A 20,874-nucleotide genomic window follows, 5' to 3' on the forward strand; every position below is an offset into this window, starting at 1 on the left:
AAGGGCTTGCTTGGTGATGACAAATGCCTCGGGTCGTCGTTCAGACAACCCAGGAAGCGCCACAAGAGAGATCTGCCAACAATGAGACAAACGCTGCTGGATTCAGGGCCTTCTATTGAAAGAGGTCGCGGTCGATTAAAGAATGTGGTGAGGAATGTGGTGAGGATAGGCTCTCAGAGCCCAGTCTCGCCTGACAGGTTCATTCCTATACGGGAGTTCGCCGACCCTCCCTCGACCCCGTTTCATATGACCAAATCCCCCCAGAAGCTTTCTCCTGAGGAAAAGCTGCTGCGACGACGGTCACCAAAAGAGGATCCTTTCATGCCTACGCCTACACGGAAAACTGCGAGTGCCCCCATAACACAGAATGTACGTGCAAACAACCCTCACTACGGCCCCCATCTTGTCAACGACTTGGCTATCACGAGGGCCCGTAACCCACGCACATTGAATGGCATACGGGAAATCAGCACCGGTGCCGTTTGGAGCGTCGGAGGTGCATCTGCAGCGCTAGCTCGACCTTCTCTGGCAATCTCTGATGGGACCGGGGGTCTGCTTGGTAGCGGGACGACAGCTCCCATGTATAATGCCAAATTCTTGCCTCGGGTTGTCACAGCTTCTGATCATCGAGAGAAACACGAATCCAGAATAGCTCTTGCATTGGACATTGATCCGTCAGCTAGACTCCTCAAAACTTGCAAACTTTGGCCGTTATTGGAGTCCAGGCCAAGCCCATCCTCCCCCAACTATGAGCAGTATTCCCCTTGTGTTTGGAAAGACAATGCCTGGAGAAGGGTGGAGAGAGACCACTGTAAGTTCAATCTCATTAGACTCCATGGAAATATTTAATCTGCTATATGAAATACATATTTTACTTTCAACAGCCAGATGGAACTCTTGATACTATAACGTCAAGACTTGTCTCCGATGTATGCTTACTCCGTTTCTGTATAAAATATATATATCTTTGAAATATACTACATTTATTTATTCTGGTAAGACTTTGTCGAGTGGCTAGCCTGTCCATTACATCTTGAAATAAGGCTTTTAGGAGCGACTAATAATAGTGGGATGATTAGGGACCACAACGGATACCAAAGGAGACAGTGAGCAAATCGTTCCAACCCGGCCTTTTCGTATATTGGAAGCTCCTTTGCTTCGCGACGATTTCTACTGCTCGACACTTGCATATTCGTCAACTTCAGGAATTCTTGCGGTTGGTCTTGGTCACCGCGTTTATCTCTGGTCCGAGGATGTGGGTGTACAATATCCGCCATTCAGCAATCAACACCCTTCAAATTATGTGATGTCGCTGTCATTCTCTTCCGAAAATGGAGGGAAAAGTATTTTGGCTGTTGGTAGACGTGCAGGTCTGTTGAGCCTGTGGAGCATCCTTGACTCCGATGTACGCTTTGAGGTAAGCCACCCATGTGGCATTACCTGTGTGGCATTCAAGCCGACGAAATCACGCAAGCTATCGGAGAGATTCCTGGGTGTCGAAGTAGATGTTGAAGAACTTGTTGTCGGTGATGATCATGGCAATGTTTGGTATTATTCTGTGGAGTGGCCCGACGATGAAGTTCGGGACAACTTGGACTGGCATGGCTCTATGACTTTGCTCGCCAAAATATCTGCTCATACACAGCAGATCTGTGGTTTGGCTTGGTCACCAGATAATGCCTATCTTGCAACTGGTGGTAATGATAACTCTTGTATGCTCTTTGACCTTCGCGAAATCATCCCGGCACGGGAATTTGCATGTGCCTCCGGGTGTTGTTCATCGCGCCAATCTTTGAGAGTGCAATGCCGAAGTGCCTTCTCTTGTCTCGCGGCGAATGCCAACCCGAGGCGCATCTTCAATCGGCGCCCCCTTATCAGTCATCTGCTACCTTCTTGGAATCATTCAAATATCAAACCATTATCGACCTCTCTTCTCAACCATACCGGCTCTCTCATCTCCGGCGGCGAACGGACAGTTCTAGTGCCTTTGAATCACCAAAAGCATCGATTGGTCCATTCCGCTGCAGTCAAGGCGATTGCATTTGCGCCGTGGCAACCGTCCCTTCTTGCAACCGGGGGAGGCTCGAATGACCGAGCTATCCATTTCTTCCATACTCTCTCGGGGGCATGTTTAGCTACAATAAACGTCTATGCACAAGTAACTAGTCTGATCTGGAGTAAGACCCGACGAGAGATTGCTGCTACTTTTGGATACGCGCAGCCAGACCATCCTTTTCGTATTGCAGTCTTCGCGTGGCCAAGTTGCGAGCAGATCTCCGCCATCCCATGGGGCCCTCATGGAAGCAGTTGGGACAGTTTTGATAATGCAACGCTTGCAGATTGCGGGAGAGCCCTCTGCGCAGTCAGCTACCCAGGACGGTCCCTTGGCTCGACGCTTCACCTTGACGATGAGGGCTCCGTCCGAGTACGACGCGGGGAGAGCGAGCCAAACCAGTATACTATGGGGCCAGAACTTGTACGACCAAGGGCAAAGGAGGGAGGTGTGTGGTGCTCACGGACGGTAGAAGAAGGATGCATCATCATCGCGTCGAGCGACCAGAGCGTCAAGTTCCACGAGGTATGGGGCGGGTCAAGGAAGAGAGCGAGTGCAGTGTCTGGTCCTTTTGGCGGCAGTGAGATTCTCGAGGGACTTGAAGGAATTGAGAAAGCCAGCCGCGAGATTATTCGGTGATCGATGGCACATCATAACTGGGACAACAGATGTATTCTTAATAGAATTATTTCTAGCTCATTATTAACACAGACCTTTATTCTTCACGCACCGAATTGATGAATATTGACCCTCGTGTTGACTCTCGGTTCTTCAGCTCGCCCGCCTACTGCCCACCGCTGATCAGCTCGCCTTAGCCGACTAGTTTGCAGTAGCTGAAGCACCAGTCGCAGCCTGGCAGCCAGTCGGAATGCGATGGAAGCAGGTCCATCACCAAACAAGCTCAATAGGCTCCAATTCTGGTGTTTTCGGCTATTTTGCAGGATCATAATTTGATCTGGCGGTGATGATGGTGATGCATTCCTGCATAAGTTCCTGTTCGATCGGTCAGCCCCTGGTCCGATCGTAATCGTCGTATTAATTGATCAAAATCCTCTTGAAGAATCAATCCACCATTCTCCTTTCACCATCCTCATATTCTATCATCCTCCAACCCGACCACACACCATGGTGTCTTTTAAATCTCTGGCTGCCATTCTTGGCCTGACTGCCACCGCTGCAGCCTCCATCCCCAGCACTCTGAACGTCACCGTCATCGGCGCCCAAAACAACCAATCCACCCTCGAATGCTGGTCCCTCAAGCCAGGCTTTATCCCATCTACCCAAGCAGGCACTGCTGGCACGGGTGCTGTCTCTCTCGGCGCTGTAACCGGCAATGCCTCATACTCTCTTCTCCCCGCCCGCTTCGATGGCGGCAGACACAATGCCCCCGCCGTACAGTATGTTCAAAAACCCCCAAACAATTCAACTTTCAAGAATACTAATCATAAAGTATAGGTGGGTTATTTTCCTCTCTGGATTAGCACACATCACCCTTCCTCACTCCAAGGATGAGGCGTGGATCACCGGCGGCAAGTACGGTGCGATTCTGGCGCTGGATACGGCCGCTGTCAGTGGTGATGGTCATTACACCAAGTATCCCACCGATCAGGAGACGATTGCGCTCCAGGTGCAGTTGAAGGATAACAAGGTGCCTGGGCATAAGGTTCTTCACCAGGGAGCTTGCAATGTTACTGAGTTGGATTTGTAGAGGGTTGGTTGATGGTGATCGGTAGTATATATATAATGTTCCTGTATCAAAGATGAGAGTACGAAGGAAGATGGGATAATTTCATGGAAATATCATGCTGCGCCTGAATTTGGTGCTAGGTAATAGTTTCAAAAAATATAATAATAAACATTGAAAAAGAAAAACAAGATGTCATCTCCCCACGTCTATAATGAGGAACAAGGCAATACAAAACACGTCTCTTTTTACTTTTGTTGAGAAAACCCCATTCGAAAACCAGAAAAGAAAGCCTCGCCTTCACCTCCCAATAATACAGAAGAACAGGGTATTATATCTATCATGGGCTCTTTTGTTTCTTTCGTTCCTTATTTTTTTCTTATCTTCTTCCTGCCTTGTTCTTGCCCTTGCCTCCACCCACCTTAACCTTCTTGGACGGTGGGGGTTGAGGGGCAGATGCACCTTCATCTTCTGAGGCTTCGTCTTCCGTGTCGGCGATAAAGTCCACCATCGAGCCGGTGCTCTCGGCATCCTCATCGTCGTCTTCGTTCTCTTCCAGGGATTCTTCGGCATCGGAGGAGCCGGCGGATTCCTCGGCCTCAACGTCGAAGACGTCTGCGTTTTCGTCTTCTTCCTCCTCGCTGCCATCGTCCTCGTCATTGTCTGACTCGTCGACACCGTTCATCATAGACTCGTCTTCATCGAAAGCTTGGTCGCGTATCGACTTGCGCGGGGTTGCTGCGGCCTTGGTGTCCGCGTCGCTGTCCTCGTCATCATCGTCTTCGTGTCCCTCGACGTAGATAACATTGTCCTCATCCTCGCTGTCCATGCCCTCTGCGCCGCTGCGGATGGACTGTCTCAGTCCGAGCTGTGCATCCAACATGTCGAGCTTGCCCTTGAGCAAGAGCAGGGAAGGCAGGCTGGACGATCGCTGGTCCATGACCTTGAACAGGGTTGCCATCCGCTTCAGCAGGTCGGGCTTGCCGGCGAGTGCACCACCATGTGCCACGCACGTCCACTGAACCCACACGAGGAGGTGACCGTAGCGACCGGGGCGGGAGGAGAGGCGCTCGGCGAGTTTCTGGAGGAGGGTGGCGGCGAGCGAGGAGTCCAAACGCTGAATGGTGTTGCGGATGATCGAAAGGTCACCGGTGTGGAAGCATGATTCGAGCATGTCATTGTCGTTGGTCTTGAGGGACTGGGAGAGCACTGTGGACAGAGAAACGCCCGTGGGGATCTGTTGAACAGCAGTCTTGGGCTTGCTGGGCACGTAAGGGCCCATTCGGACATCATCCTCAAGCTCAGCCTCAACGTCGATTTCCTCAGCGGCATTAGCGCGCATAAGCTCTCCAAACGAAGGTTCTCCTGTTTCTTCCTCGTCCTCTTCGTCCTCCGGGCCGGAGCCTTGCGCATTATCCATCTCGACATCGCTCTCCGCTTCGTTCGTTTTCCGCGACTCCTTCTTGTTGTTTGTCTTCTTGGGCGCTTGGTCATCGTCCGAATCCTCCTCACTATCGGCATTCGAAGCGGCATCCTGTGTTGTGTCTTGCATCTCAATGTCGTCATCTGCCATATTTCCCTGCTCGACAACGGCTCTCGACTCATCAACATGGCTTTCACCGGCGTTCTTTCCGCCATTTGTGGTCACTGTACCGAGTGCTGAGCTAGACTTGGTCTTGGCAACCTTCTTCAGACCAGTAAATGACAACTCCTCAGTATCCTCATTGAGCAACCTGATTCGTTCGAATACTGGGATGACACCTCCCTCTGCGCAGGCAACAACCAAGTCAGGTCCCTGGAACGATGTTGTTACGACAGTAACAAGAGCCTCAGAACCTTCAGATTTGGTAATCTTGATGGATGCGTCCGCTCTCCGAGTCATCTGCCTTCCCTTGGCCTTGAGACTGTTGGTTTTCTGAGCCTGCTGGAAAAATGGTTTTGTGAAAATTTCAATTGTGCCGTCGTCTGTCACAGCTGCAAGGATCTGCTTCTCTAATGTCGGGGCATCACCGGCCTTTTCACCAGGACCAGCATGGAAGGACAATGAAGCCACCTCCTTGTCAGCGACGAGGTTCATGACGATCTTCTGGCTCTGAGGGTCGAAGACGTTGATGTACCGGTCATTGTCAGAGGCCAAGAATGCTCCTGCAACTGCGGACTCTGTGGAAGCCGAGATGAGGGTTTGAATGGGATTCCGCATCGCCGGAAATGAGATGGGTGCTTGGTCTGCGCTCTCGGTGTTGATTATGTATGGTGTCTGAGATGCGCAGACAACAGGTGTATTCGAAGAGGACGGGCGGGAGAGAGAGGTAAATGTTGAAGAAGCGGGAAGATTGATTATTCTGGGACATAGTCTGTTAGATCTATCCGAATAAGAATGGAAATGATAAACCATACCTTGTACTCTGACCGGTGCGCAGATCCCACTGCACGAGTTTGTTATCACCTCCGATGCTCCAACCCTCCTGACCGGGCTGATTCGCGGTGAATTTGAAATCCTTGATGCCCTTTTCGTGTACACCTGCGAGAGTTCCAACGATCTTGTCTTCCGTGGGCGAGTACATCCGGATGTCGGAGGTGCTTGTGCCAAAGGCAACGACAACGTCTCCCTGTTCCAACCCATTGACATCGGAATTCCTCTTCCTCTTCTTCTTGGACTGCTGCTGTTGACCTCCCTGTCTACCCGGGTAGTAGCCCCAGTCGAGCGATGTGATAACTTCCTTGGAGCCTAAGACATGCTCACACTGCAATCGACCGGTGATAGTGTCGTGGATGCGGAGATGCTGGCCATCGAGGCCCTGGATGACCGATGCAAACAAAGCCAATTGATATTCAGACGGCGAAAATGCTGACCGCAGTATCGAAGACTTATTCCCGGTGTGTGTGAGGCCGGAGACCGCAGGCGACGCCGCGGAGGAAGTCTTCGAGGCGGGCGGGCGAGACGCTTTCTTGCCCATTTTTTCTGATCGGAACTGCAAAGGACCGGAACGGAAATGTAGAAAACTGGATGATATGAACAGAGTCCCGGTACAAAAGGGTTTGAGTTCCACTTCGATTGACAGCGACACCGGGATTGCTGGGACTGAGATGCGCTGCAGTTCGTCGCCGTTTCTGGCAGAGTTGCTGAGGAGAAAAAAAAGTTCTGTAGAGGCTGTAGATGCGCTTGGCCCGTTACGGTCTAGCCGCCTGGGAAGTTCCGCTCCGTCTTATCTAATCAAGCTGCATTTTTGGGTGCGCAGGAGAGACTTTCTCTTTGGCCTTGACACTTCATCTTCACGTCTTCGCAGAACGAGGAACTGTCGAGGAGAGATGGTCTGTTTAGGTCATCATCATTTCCTGGAGTCTCTGGAGGAGGAATCCAGTGACACGAAAAGCAATGTTTCCGTTCTCGGATATGCACGAACCCTCTGCAGTACGAATGCTCCTTTCGAGTCATCACAATCGTTTATCCCATATTCCCGCCTGCTTTGAAGACTTGTCGATCGAGTGCTGCCTGGCATTGGAAACGCTATATTTTTACTCGTCCGATCTTACTAACCGTTTGCTTCACCGTTATCATTGCTGATTACTGTCTTGAAGCTGATCTGACAAGGGATACTTACACACCAGCAGCAAGCCTCGATCTTTCATTCCTACATTCAAAGCACACATAGTGTTGGCCAGTCTTGGTCGATGCAGTTGCTTTCGCTTGGCCGTACTTTTTACCAACAGGTCATACAAACAACCCCGTTTGGAATATCTATGCAATTGCTGTTGTTCTGGCCCTTTACATGCAGCGGATAACTGCCTGTCCCCTGCAGCCTGGGTGTACTCTTCCCTCATGCCTCATTCAATCATTGATTTGTTCTTTTGCAAAGGAGAATGTTTCAGCCCGCACGCAAGCAGGGGCAGTGAGACACTTCATTGTGATCCTTATGACATCAGGGCGGCAATGACCAAATTTTCCTAACGCTACTTTTGCAGGGCTACTGAATTCAGCGCTCAAAATGTACGAGACTGCAGACATCATTGATATATTCAGAAAAAGACCGAGGATATTCTTGTATCTTTGTGTTTACCGCCTTTCTAATTACATGCAGTTGAGCTTCACCGAACAAAGATGATTGCATCAGTATGAGACGCTAGTCCTGATGTGAATGCAAGGAGAGGGCTCAGGGCTGAGCCCTGGAGTTTCTCCTGGTCAGCAGACCGCGCCTTCTGGGTCGGTTGTGTTACAACCCACCAGGCTTCAAGCCACAAGGCATTTCTCTCACCCAAGGATTTGATGATGATGCACCATCCTTCTTACATGAATGCCTAAACAAGTTTTTCGGGTATGTCATTTTTTGGTCTTCTTCAGATCCATGGAGATGGTCGGATACAGCATTCTGCAAACAGCTTGATGTCATGGTTTGGCCCACCTGTTGCATTTATCATCTATCATTTCAGCTGAAACGCCGCCATCATCAAATTTTTCCTGATGGCATTTAGCTGAAAGGGACTGTCTTTTTTATTTAAATTTTTTTTTTGTCGAGATCCCGACAAAAGACTTCATGGTACCCACACCCTGGACAGCCCACACCAATCAGAACCAAGGACTCGTAGAACGCGTCGCCATGCATCCAATCAGCAACTGTAGAATGGCTTGAGCTAGAATGATCGGGACTAGTGCGGCCGATGGGGCTAGCGGCAGAGGGCGGACGAGCGCGACATGGCCGTTCGTACTTAAGGATTCTCGCACCCCCTCCGATTTTCTCTGACTCTGTTTCTGGAGAGGAGCTGAGAGAGCTGCCGCGCCTGGTCACGTCCCCCCCCTTTTTATTTTTTTTTTATTATTTCTTTTTTTGCTTATTTTATCTTATTTTTCTCCCTCTTGACCGCCCTGGTATCCCTTGGTTGCCCCCGTGACTTCTCCAATAATAATAATTCCCTTATCACTTGCAACGCGTCTTTTCCCTCGTCGCGTCGCGCTTCCTCTCCATTCCAGCCACACTTGCTGCATCTTATTATTAGAAAGCCGTTCAAGCCTCGGGACTCAGGAACCCATCCCCTAAGGCCCCAACGGTTGACCTCATCAACGCGACACGAGACGATCATCCGCTCTGTCTGCTTCCACCGCTTTCTACTCTGCCTCAGGCAACAACAGGCTTGGCTTCCGTGGTCTCTGCTGCATTCTTGCCTGAAGATCACCTGACTTGAATTTCCTTTTCATCTCACTTCCTCCTGATCTCCCTTTCATCCTCTGTTTGCACTCTTACCTCCCGCTTAGTCAGCCATTTTTTTGCCGCACACGTGACCTTACCCTACCGCCTCTTGGCAGTATAAATTCCTCTGCTGTCGCATTCTCCACTTCCTCCGACCCGCGCTAATCTTCCTTATCGTCTTCTTCTCTCCTCTTTTCTCTTTCTGTATCTCAACATTCGCTCTCTGGCGTCACTACCTGTTGTGGTCAGCGCCGGAAACCCCATCTTTCTTCCCACTTCTTCTTCTGTCATCTAATCAGAAGGGTTCTGCTCGACGGGGAATCGAATCGAATCTTTAGTCTGTGATAGCGCAGAAAGTACCTATTCAGTTATCATTGGCCTTGTCGCTTCCTAATCCCTTTAACGGATTATTGCTTCCGTCTCTCCGCTCTCTGTGTTAGATTTTTTGTATTCCGGTCCCCTTGGTGGACTTGCAAGCAGTGGGCTCAATGGCGACGCCGCCTCCCGAGGCCACCTCTGTTCCCAAGGAGGAGAAGCCTCAACTGCCGCCGTCGCCGAATGGTGTATCTTCAGACGAGGTTGGCCATACTAGGTACGTATATTTTTTCTCCCCTCTAGTTCCTCAATTATCATGCGCCCCATTTGTAGTAATGCTAACTGTTTTTCAGTGTGAAAGATTCAGTGGCAGATGCCAAACCTGATACTCACACCAATGGCGCAGAGAAACCAACAGAGAAGTCTGAAGAAAAGCCTGCAGAGGCTAAGGTGAATGGTCACAATGCGAACCAACCTTCTCTCTCCAACGGCGTAAACACCACCGCGTCGCCTCCGAAGTCGCCAACACTGCCTTCCGCCGAGACTGCCGCGAAGCCGGCTCCGTCCGCTGATGAATCGAAAACCGAATCCACTCCTGCAGGAGAAGCGGCCAAGGATGCTACTGAAGAGAAACCTGCCGCCAGCCAGCCATCTGCACAGGATTCCACAAGCAACGGCACTGGCATTGACAATGCTGCTCCGAAAGACACACAAACACCCAAGGACACGCCGAAGTCTTCGGCCGATCCTACACCCGAAAACAAACCGGAGAACAGTGCTCAACCATCGCAAGATTCTTCTGCTATGAAAACTGAACTTCCTCACCATCCATCCACTCCTGCGAAGTCCGATGGCACACCTGGAGCCGGGGCAGCGGGTGGCGCGCCACAAGTTCAGCCTCTGCAGACCGTTGATCAAGAAATGCGAGACGCCCCAGCTGTGCCGACGTCTCCAACCAAACTCTCCAGAGAACGCGAGCCAGACCCGAGCGATGAGCCTGCTGCAAAGCGCACTAAAGTAGGAGGCGAGGGAGCAACATCGTCTGATTTCAAGGTTCCCAAACTGCCCACACCGTCAGCACCGGCTAGTACTACCACAAATAGGGCGCCGAGTATGACCAAGATGCAGCACAAGTTCCTTCTCAAAGGTATTCAGAGCCTCAAGCGCATGAATGACTCGCGCTTTTACCGGGAACCCGTTGATCCAGTCAAAATGAACATTCCACACTATCCCCAGATCATCAAGCGTCCCATGGACCTTGGAACCATTGAGCGCAGGTTGAAGGCAAACGACTACAAGACTGCTGATGCTGTCATTGAAGACTTCTACCTCATGGTTCAGAACGCCTTGACATTTAACGGTCCTGACCACTTGGTTGCTCAAGAAGGTCAGAAGCTCAAAGCCACTTTTAGCAAGCAGATGGTCAACCTCCCCAGGCCTGACGAGGTGGAGGAGAAGAAGCCCAAAAAGATCTCTAGTAGCAAACCACCACCCTCAGCACCTCGCCGCGAGCGGCCCAACCCCCCACCTGCCGCTCGCCCGGCAGCCGAATCTCCTCAAGCAACTACTTTTGCTCTCGGCCCTGAAGGCTTACCTCTGATTCGTCGTGATTCCACCAATGCTGATGGCCGGCCTAAGCGCTCCATCCATCCTCCGAAACGTGACCTTCCCTACTCCACCAAGCCAAAGAAGAAGAAGTATCAGTGGGAGCTGAGGTTCTGCCAAGAGGTTTTGGATGACCTTTACAAATCAAAACATTATACCTACGCCATGCCTTTCTACTACCCAGTGGATCCCGTCGCATTAAACATCCCAACCTACCATAGTGTCATCAAGAAGCCTATGGATCTTTCGACTATTCAGTCTAAGTTGAAGACTGGCCAGTATGAAAACGCCAAGGAATTTGAGCTTGACATGCGCCAAATATTTAAGAACTGCTTCAAGTTCAACATCCCGGGTGATCCTACCTACATGGCTGGACAAAAGTTCGAAGAAGTTTTCAATTCGAAGTGGTCGCAGAAGACTCGCTACCTTGAAGCTCATGAGCCTCACCCTGAGCATCAGAGCGTTGATTCCTCTGATGAGGAAAGTGAAGAGGAAGCCGAAGAAAGCGACGAGGATGACGAGAAACTCAGCCTTTTGCAGAAGCAAATTGCGGAGATGTCCCGTCAAGTCGAGGCAATCACCCAGAAGAAGAAAAAGACCCCGCCTGGGTCGAAGAAGGTTGGCAAATCTTCAAAGCCTGTAAAGAAGGATCCTTCGAAGAAGCCTACCAGCAGCGTTGGCTTTGGCAAGAAGGACAAGAGGAGCACCAAGCCAGCCAAGCCCGAAAAGCAGCGCTGGGTCACGTATCACGAGAAGCAGGTCATTTCCAACGGCATCAGTAGTCTTCCCGATAAGAAGATGCAGGAAGCTCTCAAGATTATCCAAAGTAACGTTCCGGCTCTTAAGGTATGTATAAACTGTGTTTTGCTCCGTGTTTCTTATCGGGCTTGCTTCTGACTATCTTACAGGGTACACAAGAAACCGAGATCGAACTGGATATTGATGAGCTTCCCAACGACGTGTTACTCATGCTACTTAAATTCGTTAAGAAGAATGCACCACAGGTGATGGAAGATGAAGATATCCCCATGCCGACAACAACCGCGAACAACGCCCCTCCTCCAAAAGCCAAGAAGAATAAGCCGATGAGCAAGTTTGAGCAAGAAGCCCAGATCAGCATGCTTGCCAATAATCTTTCTCGCTTCCAGGGAGGCGGTGGCCGTTCTCCGGACCCAGTTCCTTCTGTCGAGGCCAATGAAAGTAGCGACGATGACTCAGAAGATGACTCCGAGGAGAGCGAGGAAGAGTAAACATGTGCAGTTCAGTTATTGCAGGCCATTCCCGCTAGCCCTTAGATAAGATACTAGTTATTTGGGGGCTCGCTGTGGCTTGCCGCTCTTCTCTAGACTCCAACCTCGATCAGTCAGACCTTTTTTCTCTTCTCTGTGCTCTTCTTTCTTCAACACACACTAATGAATGGCTCTAGTCTTGAATGTCTACTGCTGCCGCGCAAGGGGACGCAGTCTGGTCTATGCATTCAACTAGAAAGCTTTGTACATATTGTTTATCTTTCGCTCCAGGTTTCGTGGAAACAAGTCTCCTCAAGTCAGAACCATGATCCAACATCCGATCCAGGGAATATGGACACGGATCTTGACTTGGCGATTATTTTGTTTGTGAAGCCCGATTCTCTGATACTCCTTTTTTTTTTTTTTTTTCTTCTCTTTTTTTCTTCCGTGGTTCTTCTCTCTTCTTTTATCGCCACTGGAAAAGTTGGAATGTGGCGCAAGCGAAGATGGATTAATATGCTTTTTATTCATCGCGATACTTTGGAGCTGTCTTTGGAGCGTTTCCATGCGAGCAACCAGAGATTCATTCCTGGAACCTGGTTTGCACCCTTTTTTGTTTCCCCCTGCGTTCAAATTACTTCCATGAATTCCGAAATGCGTGCGAATATTAGCCGTGATTGTTTGCAATTCTTTTACCAGTCAAAACTCGAGAAGCGTCGACGATACTGATGCTTTCTGGAGATGGGAAAGAAAATGGTTAGGATAACCTCCGATGTATGTATGATTACGAAAGAAATGTGAAAATGGAAGCGCAACCTAGGCTTTGTATTTGTATCTCAACTTGATGGGCAGGCAATCTTTGTAGGAGCTCTTTGTTGTACTCCATACACACACTTTGTAAACATTTAGCGAGTTTCAAGGCGGTGAATAACCCCAGCTTCTCCGTACAGGAACTTGGAGACCCCAAGTCCCAACATCACTTCATCAAACAATTCACTTTTAGTCACCATGATCCCACCTTGTGACCCAGCAATTCTCGAAAGCAATCCTCAATTCAAACGGCTTTACCAGAATTTAACAACCTCATTACTGAACCCAGATGGCTCGACGCGTGCCAACGATGCGCAGCCGGCCAGACAAGAAGTCCTGGAAGTACGTTCGAGATACCTCTTGAACTTCCACCCAGGATTAAAAGCGGTACAGATTTGACGCGGATTACTCTTTTCTCATGATAGGACTTGAAGAGCTGTCGAATGCGGCATGCAAAGAAGCAGATTAAGAAGCAGACGCTGAGGCAGCTCGCCTTCGATCCCGACAGTGGACTGCCAGATGAGGTGAGAGCTACCGCAAAATGCGAGGCAAAACCCTACATGAATCGAATAGTTGCTGATACCAGGTGGAACATGAAAACAGTATCGAGATCCTGTCGCCGTGATTACACTTTATCTGGAATCACCGCGTAGCCAGATCGACCTCGACCAAGACGATCGCAATGGAGAAGCAGACAATACGTTATCTCTCCTCGCCCCAGACATTGATACATTTTACTCCAGCATCCCCGCATTGATTCGACCCTTTTCCAACCGACTTTCGTCCGCCATTTCCGACCTCCGAGTAATCACAAACGCTGGGGGTCCTGTGCAGTCTGCCCCCGAAGCATCAGCTGTATCTACAGAGACTTCTCGGCCGCGTGGCCGGGGTCGGCAGTTTTCGTCTAAAGCTACAACACAGCCCCTTGTATCCACGAAACTCAATGAGCGACTGCAGGCCCTTCGTGAGATCCAGCTGTCGCAGCTACCCGCGGCCCGGAAGGAGATAGCAGCAATGGCAGCGGGGGTTCTGGCGGCACGGGCTCAGGTCATGGAGCGGACGGTCATGATATTAGAGCGTGCGAAACATGGGGCTATGGCGAGAGCTACCAGGGCCAAGGCAGAGAATTTAGCCACTGTGGCAGAAGGAGTTGAAGGAAAACTGAGGTATGTTACTATCATTTTCATTTCACTACAGGCTGTGCCGTGTAATTGTGTAGTCTGGTTGACATCAAACCAGTGTGATGAAATACGACATATCGAATGCGATATATACTCCAGACACCGTCGCTGCACTTAACCGATACCGTCATCATCTTCGAGACGTTCGGGAACGACTGGAAGAAAGGCAGACGCTAGCTATGGAGGAGCTGGCGACTTATGAAGTTGATGATGCGGACGACCATGATCCCATGACTGATATCGTGCGACGATATATGGCACTCATCAAGGAAATCGAAAATGTCAACGCAGATATCCAGAGATTGAATGGGTAAAGCTGAGAATTTATGCATTGTTTTTGTTTCTTCGATACCCTTGAGATAACTATGGATGACTTGTTGATATATCTACTTTTTGCCTACAGTTACACTTTTGTCAATATGAATCTGCAATGAATAAAAGCAATCCATGAAAAGCATGCTCTTTAATGAAAATAATAATATGTCATCCCTATGAAGACTTGAAATATACTCCAACAAAAAGCACTGATTTGATGAGGCACACCCCCGCAGTCACCTGATCATCCCGCCAAAAGTTTTGCGACCGAAATCTAGATTTCCAGGCACAAATTAATCGCCACCAGAATCCATTTTCATTCTTTCTTCCTAGAAAATCAGCAGACCCGAATTTTTTTTAAAGAATAAAAATAAAATAATAAGAATAAAACAGACAAAAAAACAATCAAAATGGCCGACGAATCACTCTCCATCTATGACGAGATCGAAATCGAAGACATGACCTTCGACCCAAACATCCAAACCTACCACTACCCATGCCCATGCGGTGATCGATTCGAGATCGCAATCGACGACCTCCGAGATGGGGAAGAGATTGCCGTGTGTCCTAGCTGCAGTTTGATGATTCGGGTTATTTTCGATGTGGTAAGTTCATCACTTCTTTCTCTTTCCTTTATCTACAGAGTAACTGACTGATCACTCTTCTTTCTCGATAGTCGGATCTCCCCAAGGCTGAAGACCAGCAAACAGCAGTCCCGGTGAAGGCATGAATGACTAGTTTAAGAAAGTGAGATTTGGTCTATTTTGGTGCATCAGATTGCTATCTTTCTACGTTATAATTCAGACACGCGGGGATCTCGCAAACGGGGAAGTCGGGAAACCAGATGAGAAGACGAGACAACAGCCACACATGGCAGAGTGAAATATATCCTCGGTCGGGCTGGTCTCTGGGGATGGGGATGTCCTAGGCAAGATGTGAAACGTTACGGCTCTTTCCATCATGAGCTACTGGGGACATTATTACCCAAGACACAAGGACGGACCATTTCTACCGGACTGCCTCAACGCCCGATGGGCTTCCAATATGGAAGTATTTCCAGCACATACCCTTTGCGCTGGAAAAGATCAGCGCCCGATATGAGATACCCCCAGACGTCTGGGGCTAGCTACGTCAGTTTTTCAGGACAATGGACTCTTCATTCTTGATTGTGTTTATATCTGCGCAACAAGTACGGCTGCATTGATGCCGATTATTATATTGTTACCATCTTTTCTCAAAGAAGTAATTTATATCGGATCTTCATGTCCTGTGTTATCTTCCACATTGATGATAAAATATGCCAATATACCTTTCCTTCACCTGCAAACTGTGTTGGTATCCCATGTCTCTCAAAAGTTCCCTCACAGCTCCCCGAGGTTGCTGTAGATATCCTTTGGCAGACTCATGGTCAATTCCTCGTTCAAAAGGTCGGTCAAATTTGATCCATCGCGGAGGTAGATCCATTGTCCGTTGGGGGGCCGCGTGTCCTGTTTCTCATGCATCTGGTCGCCTTCCACTACCCAGTCGTACCTCTTGGGGCCGGAAATCGGGGAGCTGAGCCAGATTTGTCTGTTCGGAGGCTGTTTGTTCAGCACGTATGTGCCAACACCGGGGACGAGGACATTCATAACACCGGCCTGTATCAAATAAAACTTAGCACAAAGGTTCTGATCCGCAGGAGTCCCAGACAATTCCAATACTGAGGGGGGAAACATACACTATACTCCGCCTCGATATCCGAGCCCTCCTCTCCCATCCTCTCCAATTCCAACTGGAGAACATTGAGATAGTGTTCCGAGTAGTCGTAGTATTCCTGGTCCGTCAATGGCGATGGCTCCGTGACATGGACCGCTGCACCGGCAACATTGTGCGACTGCGGTGTCGGAGCCGGCGGGTCAGCAGAGTCGGGGTAGATGCCCTTGCGGATCGCAGGAGTCGAGTGGAAGCCACGACGAGACAGCTCAGGCTGATTCCGGACGGGTTTCGACTGGGTTTGGCTGTGAATGGCGCCAGGCGTGGAGAATCGGCCGACGTGGAGAGAGGGACGGACGACGGAGACGACGGCACGAGGCGTGCGAGAAAGCATGATGGGATGAGGCGATTCGAATAAATCTATAAACTTTGATGAGTTTTAATGCTCAAGGGGTTGGCAATGAGAAGGGTGGTTGGTTGTGGTAAAGAGCTGCGGAGGAAGAGAAAAGAGGAGAAGAAAGGCATCACATCATAAGTCAAGCTTAATTCGGAGCTTCTCGTTGGTTACGTCGCTGGCCTGCGACTCCGCTTCACCAGCTTCGCAACAGCGCAATTTGGCCTTTTGATTAATTTAATTAGTGCTATTTCTTTCATCTATGTTTGGTTTATTATTCTCCTTTTTTCTTTTTCTTGGAATCCATTGTTAAGCTTTAGAATGCGGCTTTTTCAAGCCCCAAAGCTACGGAAGAACGTGACGCCATTTGATTGAAGCTCGTCAATCCGCCTCGAACCTCACTGTTATCTGCTGCTCCATCCGGATCTTCACTATCAATACATTCCATGATATATCTCAGGCCCGGTAGGCCCTTTATACCTTTTTCGCCGGTTTTATCCTTCGGCTTTCGTTGTTACAGTTCCCGCGCCATGCCAGACAGGAAAAACACAGAAGCATCCAAGAACAATGTCAAGGAGAAAAGACCTCCTTTGACTCATTTCCTCTGTCTGCCGCTGGTAAATCCCATCTCTTTTCCCCAGCTCGAATCCTCTCTTGCGACATTCAAAGCAGCGATTCCCTCTGTGCAACCAACCCATCAAGATGGCTCCTCACCCGGGTCTGTTGTCGAACAACCACTCTTTCCAGATAGCGCATTGCGTCCCATCGGCACACTCCATCTTACATTGGGAGTCATGAGTCTTCCGACTAAGGAGCGACTGAATGAGGCGTTGGAATTCTTCCAATCACTCGACCTGGTCGCCATGATACGTGAAGCAGAGAATATGGCAAGAAATCCTAAGAAAGGAAAAGGTGCATCACATCTGGAGAGCTCAGAAGGAAGCATCTCTCGTGAATCTTCTGGATCGGATAATGATCTGGGCCTGGCCCATGATCGTCCCCGACCGTTTTCTATTTCCCTCGAGTCCTTGCATGCTTTTCCACGTGCGCGTTCGGCTACAGTTCTTCATGCTGCACCTGTGGACCCTACATCTCGATTATATCCTTTCTGTGAGATGCTGCGAGACAAGTTCCTCGAGGCTGGTTTCATGCAAGGAGAGTACAAAGATAAACGACAGGCAGAGGGGGCAAAGGAGTCCCAGCAGGAACAGAGTACCACCAACGGCGAGAATAATGGCAGTGATTCTCAAGAGGCTACACCCCAGGGAAGGATCAATGAAGATGCTGCATCGTGTCAGGATGCAATAGCTGAAGAACGCTCCCTCGGCGAAATGCCCGTGGGTCTTGCAGATGATTCTGCTCGGCGGCAGTTACACAAGTCTAACAATGCCAAACGAGCATCCGTTATCTCCAAACCAAAAGCCAGGCCGCTTACTTTACATGCCACTGTAGTGAATACGATTTACGTTCGTGGGCGACGGCGAAACGTGGGCCTCAAAAATGGAAATCGCAAGAATAACCAGCATACCTTTGATGCTCGGGACATTATTGCCCATTACAGGTCATACAATATCGATAGTCAAAAGACAATGCCTTGGCCAGATGCCACTACTATCGCAGCCCAACCGAAAAAAAGCCAGGACCAGTCACTCGAAAAGAGAAGAGTTCCTCTGGGCGAGCAGTCGGCAGACGATAACACCCGGAGTCCATTTGTCTGGGCGAGGGATTTCCCGCTGGAAACGGTTTGCATTTGTGAAATGGGTGCTAAGAAACTTGACCCGGGGGATGTTGACGATAACGATGGAATGAATGCTCGCCTGGGAGAGAAATACATGGCCGTTGCAGAGCGAAGCTTGGATTTCGAGCCCTCTAGTGAGCCATTTGTTTCCGGGATCGAATCGAATCCACTGCATTTCCATTCATGATTTGGTTTATATATAGTATGACAAACGATGCACTTATGATTCAATTAAGAGGCAGGCACACACATACCTTTTAAGACTTCGGTTCACATACTTTTGGTATAGTTTTATACTAAGCAATTTGGAGCATAGTTATTAACATGAATAAAATGAAACATTAATGATATTTCTACTAGTGGTTATTTTGAAGATGAAACCAAAAAAGCCTCCCAGCCAAAGATCTAATCATGACTGTGGTGAATGGTATTTCATGCATTTGAGTGGAGACTAAGATAGTGTTCTCAGCTCTCAACACAAGACTCCCGCCAAAGGCGGTACTCGTGGCAATATTACCACAAAGCAATAACACAAAGCAATAACACAAAGCAGTAACACAAAGATAGTTACTCACTCTCACTTATCTATCTACATTCTACAATTAAATGAACATGGCCAACACACGTCCTTCCTTCCAATATAATCTATTATCCGTAGTTTTATCTATTGTCAGAGGCTAAAAAGGAAGGCGGAGCAAAAAATCAGAATTGAAAAGGTGCCACCCGGGTTCGAACCGGGGCTCTCAGGAGCTTTACGAACACTAGATCCATCTTATGAGTAACACATTGGATACTCTCGGAAAATCTAGCAACTCAAAACCTGATGTCCTAACCACTAGACTATGGCACCTGTTGTTATTGTCCTCTAAGCAATTTGAGAATCCATGTATCTTTTCATGATAAGAGAGAGGAAGCAAAAAAGAAGAAACAAAACTAAAAGGATTTGCCAGGTGCCACCCGGGATCGAACCGGGGTTCTCAGGAGCTTTGCAAGCTTTAGATAGCTGCGTCAAAACCTGATGTCCTAACCACTAGACTATGGCACCGTGGGTTGCTGTTTTCCGGAAGAGAAAGAGATAAGAAATAAACTATTCAATCATCAGGGCTGGACTGTCGGTTGGGAATTTCGTATGACACTTCTTCCTGTTAGGTCTGATCTCCGAGAACACATTGAAGCCAGCTTCTCTATTAATTTTATTAATAGCTGCCGTGCGCACCGGCAATGGTAAATGGTGACAATAAAGATCTTGACGTCGGGTCCCCATAAAATTTCGCCCTGTAAGCAGAGGGTAAGTTCATTGAAGAAGCTTTATTGACAGACCCGTACTCATAAATTATTCCAATTCGGGAGTTGTGGTTGCCAAAAGGTGGTATGAAATTCAAATGTTGGCCGATATGTTTCATCTCTTCAGCATGGCTTGACATTACTGATATGATTTCCTCGTTGTAGTTGTATTTCGTTTCTGTATTGAATGTCTCCCAACCCGAGGTCTGCTGTTGCTTCTGTGGCCTTTTTGAATGCCGGAGAGTACTTCTGATGCTGGAGCATAGGAAGTATACGGTAGTTACTGTCACCCAAGAACGCATTTCTGGGTCTGGGGAGCTGGAGAGCTGGAGAGCGAAAGCCCTTTTTCAAATCGCATGTGTGGCGTCAGAGAGTCTCCTTGTAGTAGTGATGAGGTCACATTAAGCCCATGCCCTGTGTACAGTGTATGATCACCAAACCACTTCAGTGTATTTGGCGGGAGGGATTGGAAGACATATGAGAACGTCTTTTCAAGTAGGTTACTTTTGACAGCAGTAACCATGTTATTTGTCCCTTCGGGGAGTATAAGGGACCAGAGCCAAATGAAATTCGCAGTCCTGTGACCATCACCTTTGGAGATGATATAATAGTGCAAGGTTGTCTTCTGAACAGTTCAAAATCGCACGAAGATGCTGCTTAATCCGTCTGAAGGGTGTTGGATTTGCCCACATAAAATCGTAAATAGTTTGCGTCTCGATCATCTGTGACAAAGTCTAGGTAGTCACTACTACCTGAAACTCGTCTGTTTTTTATAAGCCACCTGTAGCCTAGATTTGTGTCAGTATTTACTTAAGCGAGTTAGGTATTTGATGGCATACGCTTTTGCAGTAACCTTGGTGTCCTCAAGTTCCTGAATGCTTGGGTCTATGGATGAAAGGATGGCCTTGGTAACTGGATCTGGACCTCCGCTTATCTTTATAACCTCTGCGTATGGGATGTGCTGCATGATCTCATTGCCATTGGGATTATCGATGATTTTGAGAATCAACTGTGGTTGTAGGCTCTGGGGGTGGAAAGATAATCTATATGTTGGAGAAATGATATTAGTTCTCTGTGTAGATTTTGGCTATACATGGGTACTTGGGAGGCTTACACCAGTAGCCTCTCGGACTGTTCTCTCTTCCTGCTGCCTCTGAAGCAACCGAGGGCATGTGTTCTTTCGATGGCCAAACTCTTTGTAGTAGTAGCATTGAATTGCTTTTTTCTTGGCCAGTCCCGACCTATGTGGCCTCTTTGCTGGCAGTTTTGACAGGTTTGACTTGGACAGCGACGAACAGTGAGTCCTATTTTCCAACTGAGATGACATTGTGGGACTCAACATTGTCTTGTATTGTGATTGTTTGAATGACAATTTTCGCAGGGACCCAGGG

At 48.7% G+C, this 20,874-nt stretch overlaps 10 protein-coding genes and 2 non-coding genes across 12 annotated transcripts; 6 read left to right on the top strand and 6 right to left on the bottom strand.

Moving 5' to 3' along the window:
• Nucleotides 1-81: 81 nt before the first annotated feature.
• Nucleotides 82-2,808, top strand: ASPWEDRAFT_145607 (uncharacterized protein; the record flags this gene model as incomplete). Its single annotated transcript, XM_040829489.1, has 2 exons — nt 82-811; nt 1,080-2,808. The coding sequence occupies 2 exons, from the start codon at nt 82-84 to the stop codon at nt 2,690-2,692; spliced, it is 2,343 nt and encodes a 780-aa protein (XP_040694345.1). The 3' UTR covers nt 2,693-2,808.
• A 370-nt stretch (nt 2,809-3,178) lies between these two features.
• On the top strand, nt 3,179-3,761 carry ASPWEDRAFT_166738 (uncharacterized protein; the record flags this gene model as incomplete). The annotated part of the gene is made up of 2 exons (XM_040830040.1): nt 3,179-3,450; nt 3,509-3,761. The coding sequence occupies 2 exons, from the start codon at nt 3,179-3,181 to the stop codon at nt 3,759-3,761; spliced, it is 525 nt and encodes a 174-aa protein (XP_040694346.1).
• A 355-nt stretch (nt 3,762-4,116) lies between these two features.
• Nucleotides 4,117-6,694, bottom strand: ASPWEDRAFT_22835 (WD40 repeat and Utp12 domain-containing protein; the record flags this gene model as incomplete). The annotated part of the gene is made up of 2 exons (XM_040832398.1): nt 4,117-6,079; nt 6,135-6,694. The coding sequence occupies 2 exons, from the start codon at nt 6,692-6,694 to the stop codon at nt 4,117-4,119; spliced, it is 2,523 nt and encodes an 840-aa protein (XP_040694347.1).
• On the top strand, nt 6,559-7,734 carry ASPWEDRAFT_227467 (uncharacterized protein). The gene is made up of 2 exons (XM_040832375.1): nt 6,559-7,149; nt 7,330-7,734. Exons 1-2 carry the CDS (start codon nt 6,750-6,752, stop codon nt 7,518-7,520), a joined length of 591 nt encoding a protein of 196 aa, XP_040694348.1. The 5' UTR covers nt 6,559-6,749; the 3' UTR covers nt 7,521-7,734.
• A 1,674-nt stretch (nt 7,735-9,408) lies between these two features.
• ASPWEDRAFT_22836 (putative transcription regulator BDF1) lies at nt 9,409-12,090 on the top strand (the record flags this gene model as incomplete). The annotated part of the gene is made up of 3 exons (XM_040832399.1): nt 9,409-9,512; nt 9,589-11,686; nt 11,749-12,090. 3 exons carry the CDS (start codon nt 9,409-9,411, stop codon nt 12,088-12,090), a joined length of 2,544 nt encoding a protein of 847 aa, XP_040694349.1.
• Nucleotides 12,091-13,077: 987 nt separating this feature from the next.
• On the top strand, nt 13,078-15,105 carry ASPWEDRAFT_47458 (uncharacterized protein; the record flags this gene model as incomplete). The annotated part of the gene is made up of 6 exons (XM_040836970.1): nt 13,078-13,221; nt 13,305-13,403; nt 13,483-14,045; nt 14,119-14,341; nt 14,759-14,980; nt 15,052-15,105. The coding sequence occupies 6 exons, from the start codon at nt 13,078-13,080 to the stop codon at nt 15,103-15,105; spliced, it is 1,305 nt and encodes a 434-aa protein (XP_040694350.1).
• Nucleotides 15,106-15,736: 631 nt separating this feature from the next.
• On the bottom strand, nt 15,737-16,461 carry ASPWEDRAFT_47485 (frataxin family protein; the record flags this gene model as incomplete). The annotated part of the gene is made up of 2 exons (XM_040836974.1): nt 15,737-16,012; nt 16,093-16,461. The coding sequence occupies 2 exons, from the start codon at nt 16,459-16,461 to the stop codon at nt 15,737-15,739; spliced, it is 645 nt and encodes a 214-aa protein (XP_040694351.1).
• A 530-nt stretch (nt 16,462-16,991) lies between these two features.
• ASPWEDRAFT_47460 (uncharacterized protein) lies at nt 16,992-19,218 on the top strand (the record flags this gene model as incomplete). Its single annotated transcript, XM_040836971.1, has 2 exons — nt 16,992-18,333; nt 19,181-19,218. The coding sequence occupies 2 exons, from the start codon at nt 16,992-16,994 to the stop codon at nt 19,216-19,218; spliced, it is 1,380 nt and encodes a 459-aa protein (XP_040694352.1).
• On the bottom strand, nt 18,914-19,049 carry ASPWEDRAFT_t30. Its single transcript has one exon. It is a non-coding gene; the product is annotated as a tRNA-Gln (tRNA).
• ASPWEDRAFT_t29 lies at nt 19,148-19,244 on the bottom strand. Its single transcript has one exon. It is a non-coding gene; the product is annotated as a tRNA-Gln (tRNA).
• On the bottom strand, nt 19,230-19,891 carry ASPWEDRAFT_34122 (uncharacterized protein). Its single transcript, XM_040833925.1, has one exon. The coding sequence runs from the start codon at nt 19,783-19,785 to the stop codon at nt 19,396-19,398; it is 390 nt and encodes a 129-aa protein (XP_040694353.1). The 5' UTR covers nt 19,786-19,891; the 3' UTR covers nt 19,230-19,395.
• Nucleotides 19,770-20,810, bottom strand: ASPWEDRAFT_22840 (uncharacterized protein; the record flags this gene model as incomplete). Its single annotated transcript, XM_040832400.1, has 5 exons — nt 19,770-20,074; nt 20,130-20,205; nt 20,265-20,271; nt 20,323-20,507; nt 20,598-20,810. 5 exons carry the CDS (start codon nt 20,808-20,810, stop codon nt 19,770-19,772), a joined length of 786 nt encoding a protein of 261 aa, XP_040694354.1.
• Between the last annotated feature and the right edge of the window lie 64 nt (nt 20,811-20,874).

Source organism: Aspergillus wentii, assembly GCF_001890725.1.
Source record: "Aspergillus wentii DTO 134E9 unplaced genomic scaffold ASPWEscaffold_1, whole genome shotgun sequence".
Taxonomy (NCBI): domain Eukaryota; kingdom Fungi; phylum Ascomycota; class Eurotiomycetes; order Eurotiales; family Aspergillaceae; genus Aspergillus; species Aspergillus wentii.

Bases quoted from the DNA above. Each gene is read 5' to 3' on its own strand.
- ASPWEDRAFT_227467 (XM_040832375.1), top strand. From the start codon at position 6,750: ATGAACAGAGTCCCGGTACAAAAGGGTTTGAGTTCCACTTCGATTGAC. The intron at 7,150-7,329 runs GTACGAATGCTC...TGATCTGACAAG, and splicing joins ATATGCACGAACCCTCTGCA to GGATACTTACACACCAGCAG.
- ASPWEDRAFT_34122 (XM_040833925.1), bottom strand. From the start codon at position 19,785: ATGCGTTCTTGGGTGACAGTAACTACCGTATACTTCCTATGCTCCAGC.